General features: G+C 44.4%; 1 protein-coding gene across 3 annotated transcripts in view; it reads left to right on the top strand.

Annotated features, from left to right (window-relative positions):
- RALGAPB (Ral GTPase activating protein non-catalytic subunit beta) overlaps positions 1-24,982 on the top strand; it is a 2,268,266-nt gene that overhangs the window by 1,003,328 nt on the left and 1,239,956 nt on the right. For all 3 annotated transcript variants that reach the window (XM_078652319.1, XM_078652321.1, XM_078652322.1), the window contains one exon: positions 4,507-4,571. In XM_078652319.1, the coding sequence (XP_078508445.1) occupies positions 4,507-4,571 (65 nt within the window). The remainder of the gene's footprint in view (positions 1-4,506; positions 4,572-24,982) is intronic.

Below are 24,982 nucleotides of genomic sequence, written 5' to 3' on the forward strand. Positions count from 1 at the left end.
TGTACTCTAATTTTAATAGCCCCAACTTGGCCGGGGCAACATTGGTTCACAGAGCTCCACCGTCTATCCCTGGAGCCGCCGATCCACCTGCGGCAGTATCCATCCCTGCTCACAATGAACAACAATCAAGTTCAACATCCGGATCTGAAGTCTCTCAGGTTAGATGCCGGGCTCCTGAGTTCCGAGAGTTCCACAATCTGAATATTCCACAAGACTGTAGAGACATTCTTGCCAGAGCAAGGGAGGATAGCACGACCAAAACGTATTCCCTGAAATGGAAGCGCTTTTGTTTGGTGTGCAGATCAAGGCATTCTCACCGGAGCAAATCTTACCTTATCTATTACATCTGGCACAGTCGGGCCTAGCCCACTCCTCCATTAAAGTACACTTAGCAGCAATATTTCGTTATACAAAGAACTTCAACGAGTCAATCTCTCTGGTCAACCAGGTTGATTAAGCAATTTCTAAAAGGATTATACAGATCTTTCCTGCCAGTAAGGATGTTGCCACCTACCGGGCATCTCAATGTGGTTCTTAACCAGCTCATGAAGCATCCGTTCGAACCAGTACACAGAGCTGACCTAAAGTATGTCTCGTAGAATACAGCACTCCTCCTGGCGCTCACATCTGCAAGGAGGGTCAGTGAGCTACAGGCGTTTTCAATCCAGGACCTTTTTTTCTACAGTTTTAAAAACGACAGAGTAATCCTGAGAACCAATCCTAGGTTTATCCCAAAAGTCCTGTCGGACTTCCACCTAAATGAACCTGTGGCTCAGCTTCCTTCTTTCCAAACCCAAGCACGACAGCTGAGAGATCGCTGCATTCGTTTAATCTCAAACGATGCTTGAAGCTTTACATTGACAAAAAGAAAACATTCAGGAAATCTAACCAGCTATTCGTAGCTTGCAGCAGACCTAGGAAAGGTCTACCACTTGCCAAGCAGAGCATCTCCAGATGGATTTCTGCAACCATTGCTTTCTGTCATGACCAAGCTGGACAGCCTTTGCATTCTAAAGTGAGAGCGCACTCCACGAGAGCTATGTCCACTTCTATGGCTCTCTTTGCAGGGCCGCTAGTCATTGACATTTGCAGGGCTGCAACACGGAAGTCGCCGCATACCTTCACTAGGCACTACTGCCTGGATACGGAGCTGATGAATGATGCAGCAGTGGGACAAACAGTGTCACGCCATCTATTTCAGTAAGGTGAGCCTTCTTCCGTCCCTCCATCCTACTCTGGTATGCACATTTCTTTACTAATACTTATTGTGGATGACTAATGATGGTTCATGCTCACATAATGTGTATTATCTAATGACTTGTATATGCTGTTCCATCAGAAATGTGCACTCTGCATTGCTTGCTACTCTGATTCAGGCATGTGAATCTATGAAAGACACCCATAATACTGGATAAGAAATGCGTTACTTACCTGTAACTGCAGTTATCCAGTATTGGTGTCTTTCATAGATTCACATGCAACCCTCCCGCCTTCCCTGGAAGGACTCACCTAATTCTCTCAGTACCACGCCTACTTAGCTTAGTGCGTATGAAAATCTGAGGGACTGAGGCTCCTGACAGGAAGGTTCTAGAGGGAGGTGGCAGCTGATTGGCTCTTATCTATAGTTTGGTCCTTTTTACAAAAGGACATGGATATGTTACTAAGGTGAGGCCTCTAGGCCTACTATTCTCTATGTATGTCTATAGGACATTACTTTTCTATGTACCGGAGACTCCTGTCTCGAGGACGGGGAGTGATTCAGGCATGTGAATCTATGAAAGACACCAATACTGGATAACTGCAGTTACAGGTAAGTAACGCATTTCTTTCGGCCCTGAAGTTCAATGAGACCAGCTCTGAGGCATCTTGGCCTTTTAATCTGCTGCATTTTCCTTCTTAAATATACCAAATGGTATTAGCAGGCTCTGCAATGGAAATTGAAATTTCAGTGGGCCAAGCACCAAGGAGAAACCTGTTGAATATCACACAAATCAAATTTCAACGGACAATGTGTAGTAGGGGGCTACTTGACCACAGTTTATCCAGCAGCAGGCTCCTCTCCCTTTCCCATCCAAAGCTGATGGTGGTGATGGAAGCGTCACTGCTGGGTTTTGGAGGTCATGTCGGGGAGGCCTAGATCAGAGGACGCCCGATGGAATGGAAGCCTGACTCAGTATCAAATTGCTAGTGTTACAAGTCATTCACTTGACCTTGAAGTCTCCCTATTGTCCATCAAAGGGAGGCTGATGCAGGCTCCCACAGACAATACCACCGCCATGTGGGAACAAACAGGACATAGTGAAGACTTAGGGCCCAGCGCAAGGAGGTCCAGCTCCTCTCGAGTTGATTTGAGCAGTAGGGTTTCTTTCTGATCACAAGCCCACCTGGCTGTGTCCTTGAATGACGGAGCAGACAAGCTCAGCAGGTGACTTCGGGAAGATCACGAATGGCTACTACATCGTGAGGTGGCGCAGTGCATATTCCAGCAGTGAGGAGAACTCTGGCTATATTGTTTTTCGCCACCATCAAGAACGTGCACTGTCAAAAACTTTGTGTTGGAGTTTCGTAGGAACACTCACTAGAAGACGCATTCTGGAGGGAATGGAACTCTGGACTCCTGCACACGGTTCTCCCTCTGCCTCGAGTTGTAAAAACAAAAAGATCAGGGCTGACTAGGCGCAACCCCTTTTATTGGCTTTCGGTTGGGCCAGGAGAGTATGATAACCAGTGCTTTTGGGCTTGAGCATCTGTTCTTCGATCAGATTGCCAATTTCAAGGGTGGTCCTGTCTCAACCTCAGAGCCCCACCTAGCGGCGTGCGAAAGCATTGCTGGAGAAAAGGTTTCAGGATCCAGTCTGGCTTCTGTGGAGTATTCTAAGGTGAGGAATCTGTGGTTAGGTAGCGTATCTCCCAAAAAGAATGCTATTGAAGGTAAGTTACTTTTTCTTTTCACCATATTTTACGAATTTGCAAATAACTTAGCAAACTTATGTGTTCAGATCAAACTATAGTTTGCTGGTAGCTCACTTCACTCTTTTCACATGAGCGCCTCTTAGCCTAAAACATCTTGTGAGATACTGGCACCTGAGCTTGGTTGTAGCAGAAAATATCTTAGTGAGAAATGTTCTGTCAGAGTGAGTTTCCTATGTGCCAAAATGATGCAAATTATGTAATGCAAAATGTTGAAAAAATGAGCAAAATTTGTGTTACACTCAATTGAGAATTATGTATTATTTTGCCAGCGTACATTTAGGCCAGGGCTAGACACGACTTAAATTCAAGGTATACACTATCCTATATGTCCTGAAACCATTTTTTCCATTCTCCAGCAAACTTTTTCTACTTATTGCTTTTTCGGCTCTTTTGAAGTAAGAAAATAACCGAAATGGACTTTCACAGTCTTTTTCAGTGAGACAGCTAAGGATCTAGGGATTCTACTGGAATGTGTGCAGCTTATTCCTCATAGATTTAATTAAATAACATTCCTCAGGAGTTGGTTTATGTGGGTATCTTTAAGTTTGGACTGCTCATACTGTATTACCATGTGACTGTTTTTTTCCAGTATGATTCTCTGCAAAAGTGGTCACCATGCTCTTGTATGTAGGAGTTACTCGGTAACCTGATATCCGGAATATGCATGTTAATTTAGAAACTAGATTATTATTTACATCTTGTATCTTTGATGCGCGGAGTAGATTTCAGACACTCAGCGACTCTGTGCAGTGGGAATATTGGTCTGGCCAGCACTGGTAAAAAGGAGAAAAGGTATTTAAAACCATCTGTTTTTTTATTTTTTATGGCATGTACCTCACGACCCCATGCGTCTCCTCCTGGACGTTATGGACGGTCTAGACGCGTCCCGGGCAGATACATTATTCTTGGGGAAGGCCATTATCGTGGCCAAACGTGATATCGCAATTGCCCGGATTCCACCTGATCCACCTACAATAGCTAAATGGCGCAGAGGTGTGGACTGGTGTGCCTCTCAAGAGAAACCCTTGTTTGAAGCTAGGGGCAGCCTGGCCAAATACCAAAAGATATGGGGTAAATGGACGGACCAATTGGGATGATGGGGTCCATAGGTTTAGCTCCTTATTTTCGATGGACTGCTTGTTTTACCATGTGATGTGCTTTATCGTTGTGTCTATTGTATAACACTATTATCAGTATACTTGCAATGCCATATATATGGACCTGCGTGCTGTGCTGTTGGTGATCACCTTTTCTTTGTTCTCTCAAAATCAGTAAAGTTGATTATAAAAAAATCTGTTTTTTAAAAAGCAACAAGACTGATTTTGATGCATGCTTCTGAAATATTGTAATAATGCCCACACCTTAAATATTCGTTTTGTAATATGGAAGTTTTTAAAAACCTGTTTAGCATTATTCATTGTTATAGTTTCAAGTTGTTTTTGATTTCCTTGACCAGATACTGCTAATTAGATCTATGAATGAAAGATTGAAATCTATTAGCTCCTATAACATGATATTTCTCTAATTTCCTAGGAGCAATGCTGAATATTGTGCAAGATTCAGCATTTTTAGAAGCCACTGGCAGTCAGAATGAAACGGTAAGAAAAATCCCTCATATTCAGCAACTACATGAGGAACGACTTGAATTTCCATGTGCGATTTAAAGCCTTAATTTATGAGGTTATAAGGCAAAGAAGTGCTTGACATGTAAGTTGTGTACAACCAACATTTAAAAAAGACGTTCACATTTTTACTCAAGATCCAAACTAGGCAAAGTGATCAGAGCACAACACACAGCTTATATAGTAACTATCCCAACCCACCCAATAACTGTAAGAAACCCCACAAAAGCCATGAAATGGCATGGCCTTTTTGCACAACACCCTCATTTCAAACCGGAATTACAACCAAGTAACATAACACAGACATAATAGAGCAAATCAGGAGAATCAGAGTGGCCCATCAATATAGGAACCCCGAAATAGATGATTCAAGCCCATGCAGGTCAGCTGTAATTCACGGTTCACCTTGTGTTACCTCTTCAGAACCAAGGCCGTCAATAAAAGATCTTGCAGGGACAGTTCGAGACTTTGTCGCCCACCAACAACTTCAGTTCAGCTTGAGAGCAGTACACTGGCCTCTACCCCCATGATTCATAAACGTTCTTCTCATCTAAAAAGCATTTATTTTTCAGGACTAATATTTGGGGGACAATCAGAAAAAGGTGGGAGGTAGAGGTATCAGCTAGGTCCACCCTCATAGAACAGTAGTAGACACACAAAATCCGGAATGCCGGAAAAGGAACCTAATTAGGAGTGAAAGACTTCTGCTCAATTAGAGTGGGAGAGTCTACAGGCAGGAAAGAAACATTTCTTTGAGTCTCCTCACTCACGAGGGTTTCCCCTTGGTGACATGCTTCATCGAAGGGGTCCTCTCAATCCGCTCCGGATTGAGGCGTGCTGCAACTTGCAGAGTTACGTAGGAGCACTTTAGTGAGAAAAATGTGTAGTGTGGTGATGTGGAGGCGGGAGTAGTGAATTAAAAATACCTAACTAGTTGGCAAAGTACCTTTATTATAGCTCCTAGTTGCTCTATCTAAAAACGGGTGAATACTGGGAAGAGAAACTTAACCATAATGAGTTAGTAGTCCCCAGTAACATGTTTCGAGCCTCACCAAAGCTCTTCTTCAGGACCACACAGGGACCCGCCCTGTGTGTACCACTCCAAAGGTGACCCATAAATAAGGTGAATGGAAAAAATGAGTACATTAATTAATTAAGCACTGCACCTAGTATGTGTGCGCTAATAATGACATACATACGATTAACTCATTGGTTATGTAGGATATAAAAAAGAAAGAACATTGTTAAAGTAACAAATGCCTACCAGTGTAAGCTGGCAGGCATGATCAATATAAGCACCAGTTACTGACGTATAAATGCTCCTCTGTAGTGTGTGAAAATTAGCAGCTACATAGTGTTCCGTCGTGCTATGCAAGAGAAAAAGCGTATGGCTGATTTTTCAGGTGGAGATGGTGAGTGCTATTTACAAAAACATAAACCACGTGACAACACAACAAACACCAAGTATGAACATGTACAACTAATCACATACTCATTTGGAGCCCCATGGTCTGGCGGGGTTGAGGGGCTCGTATTCAAACTCTGTAAATAAGGATAGAGCGTGGTTAGTGTAGTCCCTGTCAAAACACTGTAAAAAACTCGGACTGCCTGATTCCTCCATAAGGTTATTAGATTTGCTCGGTTTGGCTCTCCTGAAAGGGAACGATTAATAGAACTTACTTCATCTGAGCTCTCCTCGTCGGCAATGTACCTACTCGCTTGCCTGGAGACCGCATATTAACGCGTCTCTCCTCGGGAGCCGGTATATGTTCTGGTGTTTCCCCCTAGTCATTGTGACTCGAGCGGTACACAATGAAAAATGGCCACCGTGAAATGGCAAATACTTCGGCCATCTTGAGTGTATCAATTTTAGCATGATATTCAAACGTTTGGTGTAAGTCGCTTTACTGGAGTGCAGGGTTGGGCGATCTAAAATAAAGAAGCAAAGGATTTACTGAGATGTTTTTGTGCGGATCATTCTCCACTGTTATGCTTTATGATGGCACATTCGTCAGCCATCTTGGGTGTATGATTTAAAGAGCAATTAAGAACAGTGGTTCAAGTCACTTCTTGAAGTGCAGGGATAGCGGAATAATGTCAGGAAATGTATTCAATCGTCTGTGTGGTGTGCAGACACAACTCCGTTAATAAGATATTTACATAGATCCTACCATACTTTTGGGCATAAACAGATATATATGGTGTTAAATCTTCTGCTAGGCGCAAGCAGATGTACATAATATCTCTTCTAAATGTGTCTGGGTAGTGACCCCTATATATGGTCATTTGGGGCTTCCAGTTGTCCAGTAGGAACCCCCCCCCCCCAAACAAAAATGACTACCTGAAGTTTCACTTAGTGAATTGACCCCAAGGGATGTTATCATTCAGGCCCTGGGTGTCAGAGCATAACTTTAAAACCCAGCGTTGTGCTTTCTCGAGCAGCCTGTGGTCAAGTTTATTGTGGATTTTAATGTGTTCAACCACCACCCACCTGTGATCATTGACGGCGTGTTGTTTTTCAATTAAATGTGATGTAATTTTAGTTGTGGCTCGCTTACACCTGATGTTGCTTCGGTGTTTGACTAGTCTTGATACTGACTTCACTTGTCGTCATCTCCCCGTAGTGGAAGTTACAAGTGCAAGTGATCATATAAATGACCCCTGCAGTGTCGCAATTTGTAAATTTTCGTAGTTCCCATGTCATATTGTTGTTGAAAACCACTTTTTTAGTTGCTGAAGTGAGGTGGCATATGCTTCAGTTGCTGCAATGGTAGTGGCCCCCTGGTAGTGTGTGTGTAATACTCGCTGTGAGCCCTCAATGTCAGTTGTGTGTTTGGGGAGTGTATGTACCAGGTAGTTTCTGAGGTTCTTCCCCTTTCTGTGGCTGAACATAGGTCTCGGTATGTCCAGATTACCACTGTTTAGAGTCCGCCAGTATTTTTTAACTATCTTTGCAACCCTGTCAGATGCTATATTGAACGTGGTGATGCAGATAGGTATTTTGTCTTTGTCGGTTTCTTCTTTTTGGTGTGTTTCCAGGAGTGCTTCTCTGTGGTTGTTCGCAGCTCTCTTTTTCGTTTTTGATACTAAATATGAAGGATATTTCCTTGCAATCAGTTTCTCGATAGATCTTAGCTTGGATTTTGTAGTCTTTTTTTTAAAAAAATTTTTTAAGGGTTTTATTGAAGAAAACGAGAAATTTACATATATCGGGTGTCATACATAAAATACAATATTGCGATAGGTGAGCGAATGAATCAATATGGAAAATTCAATTCAAAGGAGTATGCACTGTCAACTTGGTTCGGTACATCAATAAGGAGAAGTGCGATCAACGATCCAGCAAAGTAGCAGCCAGCAAGGCTCTCCCACCCATAGTTCAGGATAATGAAGACAAATCGGACACCTCGATACATAAGAAAATCGAACAGGATAATCGACCCATCCCTCGTAAAAGAAAAAAGGAAAGAAAAAAAGGCCATAGAACTAAACCAAGGCAAAATAACAAACCCCTCCCCAATCCCCCCACCCTGCACCCCTGCAATGGCTACGGCCCATCCCCACTGGCAGTGTGCCTGTCGCCCCGGAACTAGACCTAAAAGAAGGAAAAAGAAAGAGTGGAGGAGGAAATATCAAACAGGCCCCCGGTCTCCCTTACCCCCCGCCAGTAGCAACCCGCCCCTACACTTATCCAGAATAATATAATGCAACGATTAAAATCAGACGGGGGGGAGCTTGTAAGAACCACCCAGCTCCCGTGCTAGTATAGGTTACAAATCCCGTATCGAGTAAAGTCATTGTTCAAACCCATCCAATCAAAGTCAACCCTGACCACTGCGATTTTTCATGCAAGCCCTGTCCGCTCGATCCGCCATCCCAATGAGAGTATAAAAGTGTTGAGAAAGTTCAAAGTCAGTACGGAAGGATTGAGGCCAGGAAAATAGTACACAAAGTCTAAGAGTTAAACGATGTCCGCTGTCCACCAAAGATAAATCGCTAGAGCGTATTTGAACCATCCAGGAGAAAGAGTGAGGTAACAATACTGCAGTCACTCGAGCACTCGCTCTGAGATATAAGATCATCCATGTCCATCTGGGGCGGAATCGACACAGGGCATGATGTAGATCCGATAGTCCGGGGCTTGCTAGCAGTCGTTCGGGGGTCGACAAAAGATACCAAGTCTGGCTTCAGCACGGGGTCCTCCATCTCAGACGCTTCTTGCTCCGCGGGTAAAATAGCTTGTTCCAGAACCAACAAAGGGTCGGAGTCCGGTCTCCGGCAGATGATATCGACCGTTACGACCAGCCTCTGGATGGTGGCGGTGACCTCTGAATGGAGCTCCCCTATGGCGGCCATTACAGTATGCAGCGACGGTATACATTCCACCCGCTCCATCGCCCTTCACGAAGCGACCAAGCAGGTCTCTGAACCCCAGAGGTCGACTACTCCGGGGCACCAGGCACAGGCAAATCCGATGACAACTGTGGGCACTCTCAAAAGCGCGATCTCAACACCGTCGCCGCCAGCGAGGAACCAAGCCCATCAACCCTGGGAGCTCAACGGGGCCTCCGGGCAGCGGCTCCCCGACCACAGCAACCAATGCGTCATGCCACCGTAGCTGCGAGAGAAGACTGCCACCGATCCACCATCCAAAACAGACAAGAAACACTCCACTTCGGGAGACCGGACGCTACCCACGTCCCGCGGCCGATGTTATTCAATTCCAACCTGGCTGGGTTAGAAATCGAGGCCCCGGCTTCAACTCTGGGCTAGGACGAGAATGGAACACGGCGTATCTTCGTTATTCAAGCATCTAGAAATTCCGGGATTGCACCTTTAGTCAGGAACACATCCGCTGCACGGGAGGCCAGTGAGAAATCAGGATAACCGTCAGGATTTGTGAGCAGCTGGCGGAGGTCGGCGGAGCCGGGAGTTTATGCGGCCATCTTGGTTGCTAGCGTAGCTCCTTCTGTAGTCTTCTTTTTCAGTGCACTTCCTTCGAAGGTGCAGGAACTGTCCAAATGGGAGGTTCTCTTTAAGTTGTCTCGGGTGGAAGCTGTCGTAAATAAGGAAGCAGTTTTTTGCATTCGGTTTGAAGTGAGTGGTGGTTTTTCGTACGCCGTTCATCACGAAGATGTTCAAATCTAGGAAGACAAGTTGTGACCTACTCATTGTGTATGTAAACTTCAGGAAAGGGTCTTGTAGATTCAGCCAAGTGATGAAATCAGTGGCTTTTGACTAATTTCCTTCCCAAATGAGTAGCACATCGTCAATATATCTTTTCCACATTGGGACATGGCTGATGTGCAGGTTGTTGTTAAGTATTTTATGTTTTTCTAGATGGTGTTCGTAGAGCCCTGCTACACGTGGGGAAACGTGCTCCCCATGCTGGTATCGTGCTGTTGGCGGAAAAGGGTCTCTTCTAAACAAAATAAATTCTTGGTCAAAGCCAGTCTACAACACTCCAGGACCCACATGTCTAGGTGTATGGTAAGGCCATTGGTCTTCGAAAAAAGTACTTCTTATAAGATTTCCGGGCTTCCTTGTGAGGTAAGCTTGTACAAAGGCTCTCCACATCTAAGCCAATCAAGATACTGGTTGTGGGATCGAAGTGCAAGTCTTGGAGGAGGCACAGGACCGCTTTAGTGTCCTGTAAGTAAGTACTTGTACTTTGTATTAGTGGACGCAGGAAAGTGTCTGCAAACTTGGAAAGTGGTTCCAGGATTGAACCGATCCCGGAGACAATGGGTCTCCCTGGTGGATTTTCCAAGGATTTGTGAATCTTTGGTATGGTATAGAAATACGGGGTCGTTGGGTTGGTATTTTCCAAAAAGTCTGCTTCTTTTTAGGTCTTGCCTACGCAGCCCACATGCGCTGCATAGGAAACCTTTAGCCGTCATACAGCTCTTTTTCCAAGCACATACTCATGCTTGTGGAGGCATACAGCTTGCGGGAGTACGCAGCGGCGCGGCACAAGCATGAGCGTGTGCTTTGAAAAAGAGCAGACTGCGCACACTCAAGAGCGAGGCCAAGGCTTGTTTAAATAGTGCTGCTTTATCAATAATTACAAATACAGCCCCTACAAGGTCAGTTCCAACTGGGGACACGGTTGACACCGGGAGTTTCGGTCAGAAGAGCATGTTATGGGCCACCGTGAATATTGAAAAAACAAGGACTCTTGCCTTTCTGTGGACTCCCCTTTATGACTGCCCGCTGTCATTTCCCACCTGCTGAAGCGGGGTGCTCTGTACTCACCCCACTGCACACCCTCTGTATCAGTGCAGCAGATGTCACTTTTTAATTCACTGTTCTAATCCCCTTCTCCCTCCTGTGTTTTGACCGCTAAAACACAGAGGATTACACGCCACCAGTCACTGAACAGCTAGCAAATTATTGCCAGGCCTGGAGCATCTGTTTCCATGACAGATTGACAGCAGTTTGCTGCACTTTAGAGACAAGCATTGTGAAATGGAATGGGTGTGCGGACGTGGGGTGCAGTGTGCGGATCCTAAGCCAGAGGACATGCCTCCTCCCTATATACTGATGATGTGTGCATTCCTTTACTGTTTTACTACAATCTGGGGCGACCTGTATAGCGCTGGAGTACTTACTGGCTGAGTCAATGCTTTATTATTTATACTGTTTGGTAGTGTTAAGTATTGTGCAGAGGTGAGTCATAGTGTAGTTGGTGGCGAAGTTATCCTGGACTAGATCTTGGTTCGTGATGTATTCTGTTAGTGACCTGCTTGACCATGTTAACGACCTGGGCGGAGCATTACGCACTTGGATGTGTGTACAGAACGATGTTGGTGTTGGTTTCATTCTGCTGGGGTGTCCAGTTGCCCTTTGGCTGTGATGTTTCAAGGAACCATAAAGCAGGGGGTGATCACAACCGTCCTATGCAGATAGGTATTGTGAAAGTGCTGATATATGGTGCACACTAAGCAAGTCTTTGGCAGAACGCTGCACACCTTCGGGAACTGTCTGCCGAAGTTACGCCTCCATATAGCGCCTAATCGCCGCCTCTAGGCGTCTGCGTGGGTTCACGGTTGTGCATCAGAGACACTTTGCAGGATACGGCGAGCTGGAATCTGAAGTGTTCCACTGCGGCAGCTTCTTCACCTGCTCAAGCAGGTGTGAAAGTGGAGTATTGGCCTCTCTGCTGAGACTTAAACAACTTCGCCCTCTATAAGAGGATGTTGCATCTGCCCATTTTGAGCTGACCTAACGCCTTTCACAATGGCTTCCGGTTATTGCTAATCTGTTACAAGAAATCTGGTTCCATACCAGTCGATCTGAAAAGTAGTTTTGATGATAACTAGTCTTTGTCTGAGCGAATGGAGCTCACCCAAAAGCGTAGCTTGGTCAGTCAGATTGGGGGGCTGTGAGCTTTAGAGTTATCCAGTATTGGGGTATCTTTCATAGATTCACATGCCTGAATCATTCCCCGTCGCTGAGGCGGGAGTCCCACGGTACAAAAGTCGTGCCAAGAGTAAATAATAGTAGTAGGCTAAAAGAAAAAGCCTAAGTCTTAGTAGCCTATCTACATCATTATATTAAAAAGAACCAAAGATTGGTCCCAGCCAATCAGCTGCTAGCACCCTCTAGAACCTTCCCAGCAGAGGCAGTTCTCCTCAGAGTGTGAAGGGAGTCTCCCTGAGCTCTGCTCAGTTTCTTCAGCGTTTACTTCTTTTTGGATCATCCAAGATCATACTTCGTTTCTCTGACCCTATTAAGGCAGTAATATGGCCGTTTGGCAGAAAACAAGGTAATGGACTACGAAATATGTCTAACCTTTCCCTCAATAACTCTCACGTTCTGAGAGATGAGGCTATTATTGGAACTACAGAGACTTTAATCTGCCACTTCTGATGAGGATTCCTTCACCTCATAGGAGAGGTCAAAGGGAGAAGTCGCGCCAGGAGCCTCCAGAGGGCGTGCATACAAGCCGTAAAGCCTCACCTTGAGTCTTTATAAGGCACTTCTCACAGAGAGAGGCAATTGGAAAAAACTTCCTCAGAGGCTGATCCTACAACTCCCTTTTCATCCCTGACACTACATCAGGGAAATCCTCTTAACCTGACATTATGAGTCTATAACAAAACTCCATGTCTACTATTACTGCCTCACCAATATTGACCTCATCTACGATGGTCTTGTCTACAATGGCCTCCTATGACGGTCATCTACGATGGTAGTCTACGTCAGCCTCATCTATGACGGTTGTCTACAACTGCCTCATCTATGTCGGTCGTCAACGAGTGCCTCATCTACGACGTTCGTCGACGATGGCCTCATCTACCACGGTCGACAACGACGGCCTCCTCTACGATTGTCGTCGACGACGGCCTCCTCTGCGATTGTCGTAGACGATGGCCTCATCTACGACTGTCGTCGTCGACGGCCTCATCTACGACTGTCGTCGTCGACGGCCTCATCTACGACGGTCGTCTTCGACGGCCTCATCTACGACGGTCGTGGACGATGGCCTCATCTACGACGGTCGTCGACGACGGCCTCATCTACGACGGTCATCGATGACAGCTTTATCTACGACGGTCGGCGACGACGGCCTCATCTACGACGGTCATCGACGACAGCCTCATCTACGACGGTCGTCGACGACGGCCTGACGGCCTCATCTACGACGGTCGTCGACGACGGCCTCATCTACGACGGTCGTCGACGACGGCCTCATCTACGACGATCGTCGACGACAGCCTTATCTACGACGGTCGTCGACGACAGCCTCATCTACGACGGTCGTCGACGACAGCCTCATCTATGACGGTCTCATCTACGACGGTCGTCGACGACAGCCTCGTCTTTGATGGTCTCATCTACAATGGCATAGCCTAGGACAGCATCAGCTCGAAGACAACCTCTTCTACTAAGGTCCTCTACGACAGTCGTCTATGACAGCCTTATCAATGAAGCCTCATCTATGTAGGGCCTCATCTATGTATGGCCTCATGTACGAATGGCCTCATCTACAAATGGCCCCATCTATGAATGGCCTCATCCACGGATGGCCATCATACGATTGCTACTAACTTTGTTGCCCTTCCCTCGGGAAGGGGTCTACCCCGTAGACTCTCTCAAGCGATGAATACGCTTTTACGCAGTGTGTTTAAAAAAAAAAATCCTTTTATTTCATTGATAAAGATGTATCTTTTTCCAATGAGGTTCTCAATGTAACTTTCATTGATTCTTAAATATTTCACAAAAATTCATTTGATGCATCACACCGGGCGAGCAACAACGTTTTTCAATCGTCATGCGTTTAAGATCACACAGGGTAACCCCCTGATGAAGGGCAGGTCCCGAAATGCATAGGGGTGACGAATAACCCTGTGAGAAATGCTACGTTGAATTGAACAAACTCAATATATGTTTGGAATATTTCATATGAATTTTTTGTGAAATATTGAAGAATCAATGAAAGTTACATTGAGAACCTCTTTGGAAAGAGATACATCTTTATCAATGAAATAAAAGAATTTTTTTTTAAACACTGCGTAAAAGCGTATTTATCGCTTGAGAGTCTACGGGGTAACCCTTTCCCAAGGGAAGGGCAACAAAGTTAGTAGTTTTCACAAATTTCACTCAAGGACAGGAGGCGAATCACCTGTAGACCCTAAGCTTGAAAAATTACCCATAGTAATCAGGACTCACCATTGTAATCACAAACTTGCCAAACAACTGTATATAACACGAGTGCGATGGAGCCACCCGTTCTAGCATCTTACGATTGCCTCATCTATGATTTCCTCATTTAAGGATGGCATAACCTATGATTGCCTCATCTATGATGGTATTATCTATGACTGTCGTCTGACAGCCTCATCATCTATGTATGGCCTCATCCACCAATGGCCTCATCCACCAATGGCCTCATCCACGAATGGCCTCATCCACGAATTGCCTCATCCACCAATGGCCTCATCCACGAATGGCCTCATCCACGAATGGCCTCATCCACGAATGGCCTCATCCACGAATGGCCTCATCCACGAATGGCCTCATCCACGAATGGCCTCATCCACGAATGGCCTCATCCACGAATGGCCTCATCCACGAATGGCCTCATCCACGAATGGCCTCATCCACGAATGGCCTCATCCACGAATGGCCTCATCCATGAATGGCCTCCTCCAAAGATGGCCATCATAGGACTGCCTCGTCTATGATTGCCTCAGCTACAGATGGCCATCATAGGACTGCCTCGTCTATGATTGCCTCATCTATGGATGGCCTCACCCTATGATTGCCTCATCTATGATGGCATTGCCTATGACTGTCGTCTACGACAGCCTCATCTATGATGGTTGTTCATGATGGTTGTCTATGACGAGGTTCTCATCTGCAATTACCTCACCTACATAATCATGTCTACGACAGCAAAGTCTACGATGAGATCGTCTACGATGGTCTCATCTATGACAGCATCCTGTACATAATTTAATGCAACGGGCAGCAGCTAGATTTCAACTGCCAGTTACAGTCGAACAGACAGAATATTTCCTTCATGATTTCAAGGAAGAATCCAGGAAGATCACGAGAGTGGTACCTATAATAGACTGCGTTTATTCCAGCAGTGCTTCCGCGCATAGAAAAGAAATACTGTGCACCTGCTAACTGCCCGTCCTGTCTGATAGGACACCCTTTGGCCAGATTCAGTAATTTCACAGGCCGCCCAACAACAATCTAAAAATCCAGCAACGCCTATCACCACACCGCCTGACAAGGAAGGACATCGTCTGGACCTTATAGGCAAAAAAATCTCTACATTGGCAGCGGCCTCTATTAGAGCTGCCAATCCTCTGGCCATATCGTCTGTTATGACCGTCAAATGTGGTCAGACATGGCGAGTCTCCTTGACCTAATTCCTGAGGACCGAATGCAGGAAGCAAGAAAAGATTCTGTTGGAAGGAGAACGTGCCACATCGGAAACTATAGATTGCGCCTTGGACATTGTGATTACCAACTTCCATCAGCTAGCAGGGGCTGTGGTGCTTAGACACCAGGGATGGCTTAAAGCCACTACTTTCAGACCTGAGAGGCAAACAAAGATTCTAAACATGGCCTATGATGGAGAGTTTTTGGTTTGGTAAACATATTGATGAAGCCCACTGAGCTATAAAAACTGACACGTATACTGCACGATCATTAGGCACCCTTCAATGCGCGCGCAGATCTTTCAGAGGAGCGAGAGGGCGTGTTTTTTCATCAAGAGGATACAAAAACCAACAGAATAAGCAGTATCAATCCCAATACAGCCTTACAGCCAGACATCATGCCGTCAATAGTCTACGACTATTGTCTCCCGTCAGGGTGGTCGAAAGAGATTACAGTATCAAGGCCGAGACGCTAACCGGAAGCAGTGATCTCCACAGGGCGCCAACCATTTTACCCTCCTTACCCGTGGGCCCGAAGATTTCAGCTTTTGTTCACAAGTGGCAGGAAATAACATCAGACCAATGGGTTCTAGACATAGTAACCAATGGCCACACCCTGGAATTAATCAAACAGCCATCTACTACTCCGCCCAGGCGTCCCCCTCCCCCTCGTCTTCACAAGAATTTGAGTTGTTTAAACAAAGGAGATTTTATGGCTTCTCTGGATATGGAAGATGCATATTTCCACATACCTATCCCCCCCAAAAAGCTTAAATAACTTCACTTTCAAGAGGCTGGTGCCCATTATAAGTTAAGAGTGGTCCCGTTTGGGCTGAAATCGGCACCAAGAACCTTCTCGAAGTGCTTGGCACCAGTGGCAGCAGCATTGAGATCTTGAGCAATACAAGTACTCCCTTATCTAGACGATTGGCTGCTCAAAGGTCCTTCAGAACACGAAACCAAGATTGCTACAGCAGAATGTACCCATCTCTTCTCTTCTCTAGGGCTGATTCTCAACGACAGCAAATGACAGTTACGTCCTTTCCAAGTCATGTTTTTTTCTCGGAGTAAGGTTAGACACGGTCCAGTGCAACGCATTCTGGTCACACGGCCGCCAGCCGCGTCTTCAAAAATTGGCAAGGGTAATTTAAAAAAGGTCAGTCTCAATCCGAATGTTGGCTTCGTTCCTGAGGATGTGCTCTTCAGCGATACATCTCATACCCCTGGCACATCTCAAAATGAGACCTCTTCAGGAGGAACTGCAACTTCAATGGCAACAAGCCATGGGTTCGTTAGACGATACCATCAAGGTCACGCCGCGCATGATAAATTCTCTGCATTGGTGGTCGTAGACAGAGAATCTAACCCAGGGTCTCACAACTCCTACAGACCATTCCAGATTTTGTTTAAACGACTGATGCCTCCATGGAAGGATAGGGAGGTCATCTGCAGGATTTGCAGAATCAAGGAAGATGGTCTCAAAGACAAAAACAACGGCAGATCAACAGGCTGGAGCTCCGCGCCGTTTGTCTGTCTCTCCAAGCATTCCTCCCGAGGATTGCGGGTTCCTCTGTGCTAGACCGGACCGACAATACCATCAGCATGTATTATATCAACAAACAAGGAGGAACGAAATCCGCTACGCTCTCGCAAGAGGCTCAGGAATTGTGGGAAGGGGTCACATTCCACAAGATGCCCTGAGAGCCGAACACGTCAGGGATCTCCACAATACCCTGGCGGACACGCTGAGCACGTCTCAGTCTGACTGTCATGAGTGGAAGCTGGAAAAGGAACAGGCTAACCCAGTGTTCCAAGCTTGGGTCAAACCAGCACTGGATCTAGTCGCAACGAGAGAGAACAAGGAATGCCGATATTATGCCTGCAGGTTCCCTCAACAGGGATCAAGCGGGATGCGATGGTCAGTGATTTGTGCGTTCGCTTTCCCCCCAATACCATTGATTCCGAAGGTGCTCCGTAAGATGAAGCTGGAAGGTTGCCATTTTATTCTGATTGCACCCCGTTGGCCATGACAATTTTGGTTCCAGGATCTTCTACTATTGTCTCAAGACAAGCCTATTCGCCTACTGCCGACGCCTACGATGTTGTCATGTGACGGAGGCCAAGTGGTTCATCCGGACCCACAGTCACTGCACTTGCACGCATGGCTCCTCATTTCTTAGAGTTCAAGGACCTCACAATTTCACAGGACTGTCGTGAAATATTGGCCAAATCTCGTGCCCAAAGCACAATCAAGACTTATCGCCTCAAATGGAAGCAATTTTGCTGTTGGTGTGAGGCGAATAATATTCACTCAATTCAAGCTCCTGCAGAACAAGTTCTCCATTATCTGCTTTCTCTAGCCAATTCTGGGCTTAGTTTTTCATCCGTCAATGTACATCTTCCTGCTCTTTCCAGATTCAGGAAATGCTCAAAACTTATTTTTCTCTGCTCTTCTTCACTTGTCAAACAATTTATAAAAGGACTTTTCCAAGCCTTCCCTCCAGTGCTAGCACCCCTCCAGAGTGGGAACACTGTGCTAGCGCAGTTAATGAAGCGTCCATTTGAGCCGATCCATAAAGCTGATCTCAATTTCCTCACTTGGAAGGTTGCCCATTTACTGGCTCTTACCTCAGCAAAAAGGTTTAGTGAAATCCAAGCTTTCACTATAAAGGAACCCTTTTTACATTTTGCTTGGGGCTATGTAACCCTTTGAGCAAATCCCAGGTTCATTCCTATGAACACAATTTCACTTGAACAAACCGGTAAGATTTAAAACATTCTTTCCGGGATCCATCCACTCCAGCTGAAAGAGCATTACACTCGCTGGATGTAAACCGCTTTTTAAAATTCTACCTACAGAAAACTAAGGATACCAGACGATCCAACCAGCTGTTCGTGGCTTATGGTCAAGCAACTCTTGGAAATGCTGTAAAAAAGGCAACAATAGCCAGATGGCTGGCATCTGCTATTCATTTCTGCCATGACAAGGCTATCAAACCTTTGCAGAGGAAAGTCAAAGCTCATTCGACAAGAACAGGATCAACGTCGACAGCTTTGTTTGCTGGAGTAACTCCGGAAAATATATGTTGTGCTGCGACATGGAAAAATGTCTGCATGTTCACTACGCATTACTGTCTTCAATCTTGTCATCAAGAAGATGCAGCGGTTCGACAGGCTGTTCTACGCCATCTCTTTCATTAAGATCAGACTCGGGTGCTTTTGCCCTGTTATGTATTATTCCATTCTTTAATATTCATGTAAATGTACAGATTTATATGTCTGCAAGATTTTAAATATTTGTGTGTATATATAAAGACCGCCTGAAAAGTCTCAGGCCCCGACAACCACGCCAAGACTACAAGGCAAACAGAACAACAACTCAAACTGCAGAAGGCGCAAAAACAGGAGATGGGGCAAACACAAATCAACAACAGAAGAAACAAACATACAGAAGAAACAAAAGACGATGAATGACACAATTGAACAGAAAAACAGTCATCAATCTCTCAAACATGGCTCTCACATCTAAAGAAGAGGAAATACTCACACTCGGCCTTTCCTTTTGCAAAATAACTAATTTTGATTACACTCAGACTCGCATAGACTTACACCAATTCACAAGGAAACTCAAATTGCGCAAATACTTCTTTAACACACGTGAAAAAGGCATCAATTCGGGCAATGAAGGAACAATGGGCGAACCACACGGTAATTGGAATGTAGCAGACATGGATTTTATTAGGGAAATGGCAGAACTGGACATTGAGGAGGAAACTGTAACCATGGGTCCAGATGAAGCGGCGGTCCACGCAGGCATCAACATACGAAGGACCCCAAAAACTCCTTTCAAACCAAGATCAACATTTTGCCCTCTTATGCCTAAAGACAATGACATCTTTTCAGATAAAGTAATCAAGGATTTGAAACAATTATCGCTGGAAAGCATCAATAATTTCACGAAAATGAGACACAACGAAAGAATGGAATATGAAAAAGTAATGAAAAAAATCAAAGACAGAAGTGACATGGTATGGTGGTCAGACAAGGGGGGCAACATGGTCCTCTGGCCACAGGATATGTACAATAAAGAGGCACTAATGCAGTTATCTGACAGGGACTGCTATGTAAGATTCAGCACAACCAACATCATCCGCATTCAGGAGAGGTATCACAAAAGCATCTATGATTGGAAGACCTCAGGACTTATTAGCAAACAGGAGTTTGATTTCCTGAAAAATAATTATCCAGTTACCCCACACCTCTATCTAATCCCGAAGATACATCAGAACGATCAATGCCCTCTGGGAAGACCAATAATATCGGCAATTAGTGGACTCTTCGAAAATACCAGCAAGTTCATAGACCACTTTCTGCAACCATATGTACAGAGTCTATCCTCATACACCAAAGACAGTGGGGACTGTTTGAAAAAAATCTATGATGTAAATTGGCAAAGTGATTTTGTATTTGTCATGCTTGATGTACAGAGTCTGTACACAAGCATCCGACACAGAGACAGTTTAAATGCCATCAGACATTACCTTGAAACCAGGGATATTGAACTCTATCAACATACACAGATGCTGTTACATATGACTGAGTGGTGTCTCGAGAATAACACATTCATGTTCGACAAATTGTTATACAAACAAACACAGGGGACAGCCATGGGTACTTGCTTCGCCCCCAGCTATGCTAATTTGCATATGGGCTGGTGGGAGGAGCAAGTACTCGGGGTAACACATAGCACACAGATGTCAGAAAATGTGGCACTTTACAGTCGCTACATAGATGACATTTTGTTGCTATGGAAGGCAAGTGAGGAAAGTGCAGTAAAGTTTGCCGAAGAACTAAACCAAAACACTTTGAATCTACAGTTCACCTGTACAACCAGTAAGCAATCTATCCTGTTCCTAGATCTAGAATTGTTTATCTTTAACAACAAGATACAATCTAGGACTTATAGAAAACCCACGGCCGGCAACACTATATTACACGCTGACAGCTTTCACCCCACTAGTCTCATCACTAGCATCCCCTATGCAGAATGCCTCAGGATGAAGCGCAACTGTAGCACACAAGAAAGCTTTGAAAAATCTAAACAGGACTTGTTTAACAGACTGCGCACCAGAGGGTATAAAAATAAAACTCTCAATAAAGCAGAGCAGAGAAAGCCTTATCTTTAAACAACCTGTACACCCTACACAAACCAAACCAGCAGGGACACCACGACTGATCACGGGGTACAATGTTTACCACACACAGTTGCGAAAAATCCTTTACAGACATTGGCCACTAGTGCGCAGCGACCCCACAATAGGAACCTCTTGTGCAAAACTGCCTCAGATAACGTTGAGAAGGGCAAAATCCATGAAAGAACTTGTGTCCAACACACCACGCAAAGAGAAGAACACTCTCTGGCTCAAAAGTGCAAAAGGCTTTCACAAATGTACAAAGTGTAAAGCCTGCAGGTATGGCATAAACACAAGCAAAGTACAGCTCCCACTGAGGAAAACACCATTAGACTTACGTGAGAACTTCACATGCAAAACAGAGTTTGCAATCTACGTCTTACAGTGCACGTGCAATAAAAGATACGTGGGTAGCACCATACATCCTGTCCATGTAAGGATACTACAACACCTACGGGCGATCAGTAACGACGATCCCGCCTATCCTGTAGCACGCCACATCAACGAACACCACGGGGGTAGAGCAGAAGACTTAAAATACTTCGTGATCGACAGTGTTAAGAAATGTGCCAGAGGCGGTAACCGACAACTAGCACTCAGGAGACTAGAGTCTAGGTACATTATCTTGCTCGACTCCAAGACTCCAAATGGCCTGAACGCAGATGAAGCGATGAGTGTACATCTGTGAGATCTCGTTCAAACATACCCAACACCCACAAATCATCAATTAGTCCAATGCGCCTCCCCTGCCCTGGACTAACTCCTTAATGAACATTCTAACACAAGAGCTAAGAACACTTGAACACTATTTTCTTTCTTTTACAACACCATTCACATTTAAGCTTGGTGGCAGCAGTAAACATGATTTGGTTAATTTTCGCACCTGTTATGTAAACCTTTGCCTTTACAAATTGCACCACATTCCCATGTCAAACACACGTGATCTCACACTGACCAGCACCCACGTCCCACATATATTTCTGACCCGAGACACTATTGTGTCCCGTAGGCCCACTTGGGCAACACAGGAGGCACATGACGTCCGACACTGCATCCGACGGGCAATGCACATGCATTGAAAACAATCAAGAAATAGCACACTAGTCTCAGAGAAATTTCTCTCCCTGCATACATTAAGGTGACAGATGTAAAACTACGTACAGGTAGAAATTGTATGAACATTGAACACGAGCGGGTCATCATGTGGCACTGGCCCTCACTACAGTGGCCCCGACATTCTTGGGCATCTCTATCCTATGCAAAAGGCTTTCTGAGTAACTAGAACGAGTGAGATCGTACCATGTAATAGGCACATTCACTAATCGGCAAAGGGAAGTCAACAAGCACACTGTGCATATTGCACATATGTTTTTAAGGTTAATAATATTGAATGCCAGAATCTGAATGCCTTCCTCCACACCAATGCGAAGTGATGCAAAAAATGTGCCTTTAACATTTCCGTTCGAGCCAATTAAGTTTAATTTTTTTTAAACATAGTTAAGCTGTAAACTTGTTATAACAACGCAAATAACAGCGTTCCAACATGTAAACTTTACCAGAAGAAAGACTGTATGACCAACCATGACTCACCATATGTAACAGAGCATACCTCTTTGATGGCATCCGTGTGAGGAATTTTCCATGGCAACCCCACCTATGACACGACCAAGCCAATCTCTTGTTGTATATATTGCACTTCACATTTAGTGTTAAGATGTTGTGATCAAGGCGGTTTTGCTGCCGAAACGGGTCAAGCTATTCGTATGGAATAAAACCATTTTTCTTTGGTAACTTGATCCCACGGTGTCAGCGCCTGATTTTGTATGAAAGAATCCAGGATTTTTATATATATATATATATATATATATATATATATATATATATATATATATATATATATATATATATATATATATATATATATATATATATATATATATATATATATATATATATTTATCCAGTATTGGTATCTTTCATAGATTCACATGCACCCACCCTCCTCCCCTGCTAGTCAGTTCTTTATATCTGAGATACTTACTTCTCACTAGTGCTAGGAAAATCTGAGGAGAACTGCCTCTGCTGGGAAGGTTCTAAAGGGTGCTAGCAGCTGATTGGCTGGGACCAATCTTTGGTTCTTTTTACTATAATGATGTCGATAGGCTACTAAGACTTAGCCTTAGGCTTTTTCTTTTAGCCTACTACTATTATTTACTCTTCACACTACTTTTGTATTTACCGTGGGACTCCCGCCTCGGCAATGGGGAATGATTCAGGCATGTGAATCTATGAAAGATACCAATACTGGATAACTGTAGTTACAGGTAAGTAACTTGTTTGCTTCCCAACCATCACGCAGACTTCTGCACAGCTTAAAGACATAGGCAAAGTCAATATATCTGGCTAAACACTTACAAGGTCCCAAAGGCGAGACCTATTGGCCATGCCATTGCTTGTTTCGTTATCCAGTCGTTGGCTGTAGATTTCTCTACCAAGTTGGCAATTTCAATGCGTAGACGTTCTGTAGGGTCTTCCCTTATTTGGATATAGTTCCTTTCGTCAGCCAAAAGTCGCAAGCATTCTTTCCAATATGCTGTGGTGTTCTGGAGCACAATAGCTCCGCCTTTGTCGGCCGGTTTGATTGTTATTCTTTTTTCATTAGCCAGCAGTTGTATGGCTTCTTGTTCCATCTTGCTGGTATTGTGGAAAACCTTTATGGTCCTGGGATCAATTTCACCCACTTCCTTAAGGACGGCGTTTTTATTAAAGGCTAAAAGTTCTACAGGAAGGTTTGCTGCTGATGGAATGAAGTTAGATTTTCTATATAGACCTGTGTCACTTTCACAGGCTGTCATAGGTGTTTTTTCTTTGAAGAATACCTGCAGCTTGATTTTGTGAATTAATTAGTTCAGTTTGCAGCAGAGATTGAATTTATCCATATTTGGCGTTGGCATAAAACCTAGTCCTTTTTCTAGAACTGCTTGTTTGGTCGGTGTCAGTATAATGTCCGACAGGTTCACCACTAAATATTTGGGGGAAACAGGACATTTGGGGCAAAATGTGAAATGTCCTTTGCATAATCAATTGCTGATGTTTGTTTCTGTATTGTTGTCAACATAGTGTTCATGCCCCTTTCAGTGTTTTGCTGGGTCTTCGTGGGTGATCGTGCTGCCCTTATGATGTTTACCTATTGATAGTAGCTTCTCAGCGAATTCTCCTCCTCTAGGAAGGCCACGGTTGCAATGTTCAAATCACCATTCTCATCCAAATCTTTCCATCCAATTGTCTCTTTTCTTTTTCCAAGTCTCTCAAATCTTATTTTCAAGTCTCTCAAATATTTATTTGAAAGAAGAGATGACCGTAGCAGCTCAAATCATGATCTTTTTTAATTTCTCTGTTTGACAAGTCGATGTGACCTCTAACTTCTTGGTAATCTTTACCATAACATGTACCGCAGACTAAAGAGCAGTGATTTTCAGAGACAGTGGTCCATGACATAGAGCCAAACAGTTCTCCAAAGCTATGAATCTGGCCTCTACATTATCTACCTACCTGTGCAATTTAGCAGAAGGGCCAGTACCCAGAGATGGGAATCATGGCCACTATAGAGAGCCAGGTAAAAGGAGCAGTTATGTGGTATTACAGAACAATCTCCCTTTTAAAGAAGTGTGCTGAGCTTCTTTCTGATTTCTAAGAGAGCTGGAACAGATCTGATGTAGTGATGCCATCCTACATCCAGTGCAGTTCGACATCCAGGGAGTGTTGATGGAAAAAGCTTTTCTTCTGTTTTTTTCTCTTCTTGCACATTTTGTTTCTAGTCTGGTGCTAATCTGGCTGGCGGTGTGACACTGTTCACTTGAAGAGGCATGTTTTGTAACAAAATTAAGCCACTGATATCAGTTCCTGGGTAAAATCTTAGTTAAAAAAGTCAGCTGGATGTACCAACAGCCAAGAAACGCCTCAAACGTTATTCTCCTCAAGCACAGGTACAATTACGTGGGATTCAACCAACAATTCAGTCCTATAAGTTGTGGTAACGATGGGCATTAATCACAACATTTATGATGTTTTGTTATTCTCAAATGGGCTGTCAAAAAGGTCTATAAGATCACTTCTGTGTGGGATAAAGAAAATAATGGGATATAACAGACACCTGAAATGGGTTCATCTATAATTGTATTTAGGAGGTAACTGTTAATGCAGTTTCATTTAAGAGGCAATTGTCTGTGCTACCCCATTCTGTATTTCAAATGTGTATTTCATTTCAGTTAGCTTTAAACCAGTCTCTTGCACTGCC

The sequence above is a fragment of the Lissotriton helveticus genome, chromosome 7, assembly GCF_964261635.1.
Source record: "Lissotriton helveticus chromosome 7, aLisHel1.1, whole genome shotgun sequence".
NCBI classification, from domain to species: domain Eukaryota; kingdom Metazoa; phylum Chordata; class Amphibia; order Caudata; family Salamandridae; genus Lissotriton; species Lissotriton helveticus.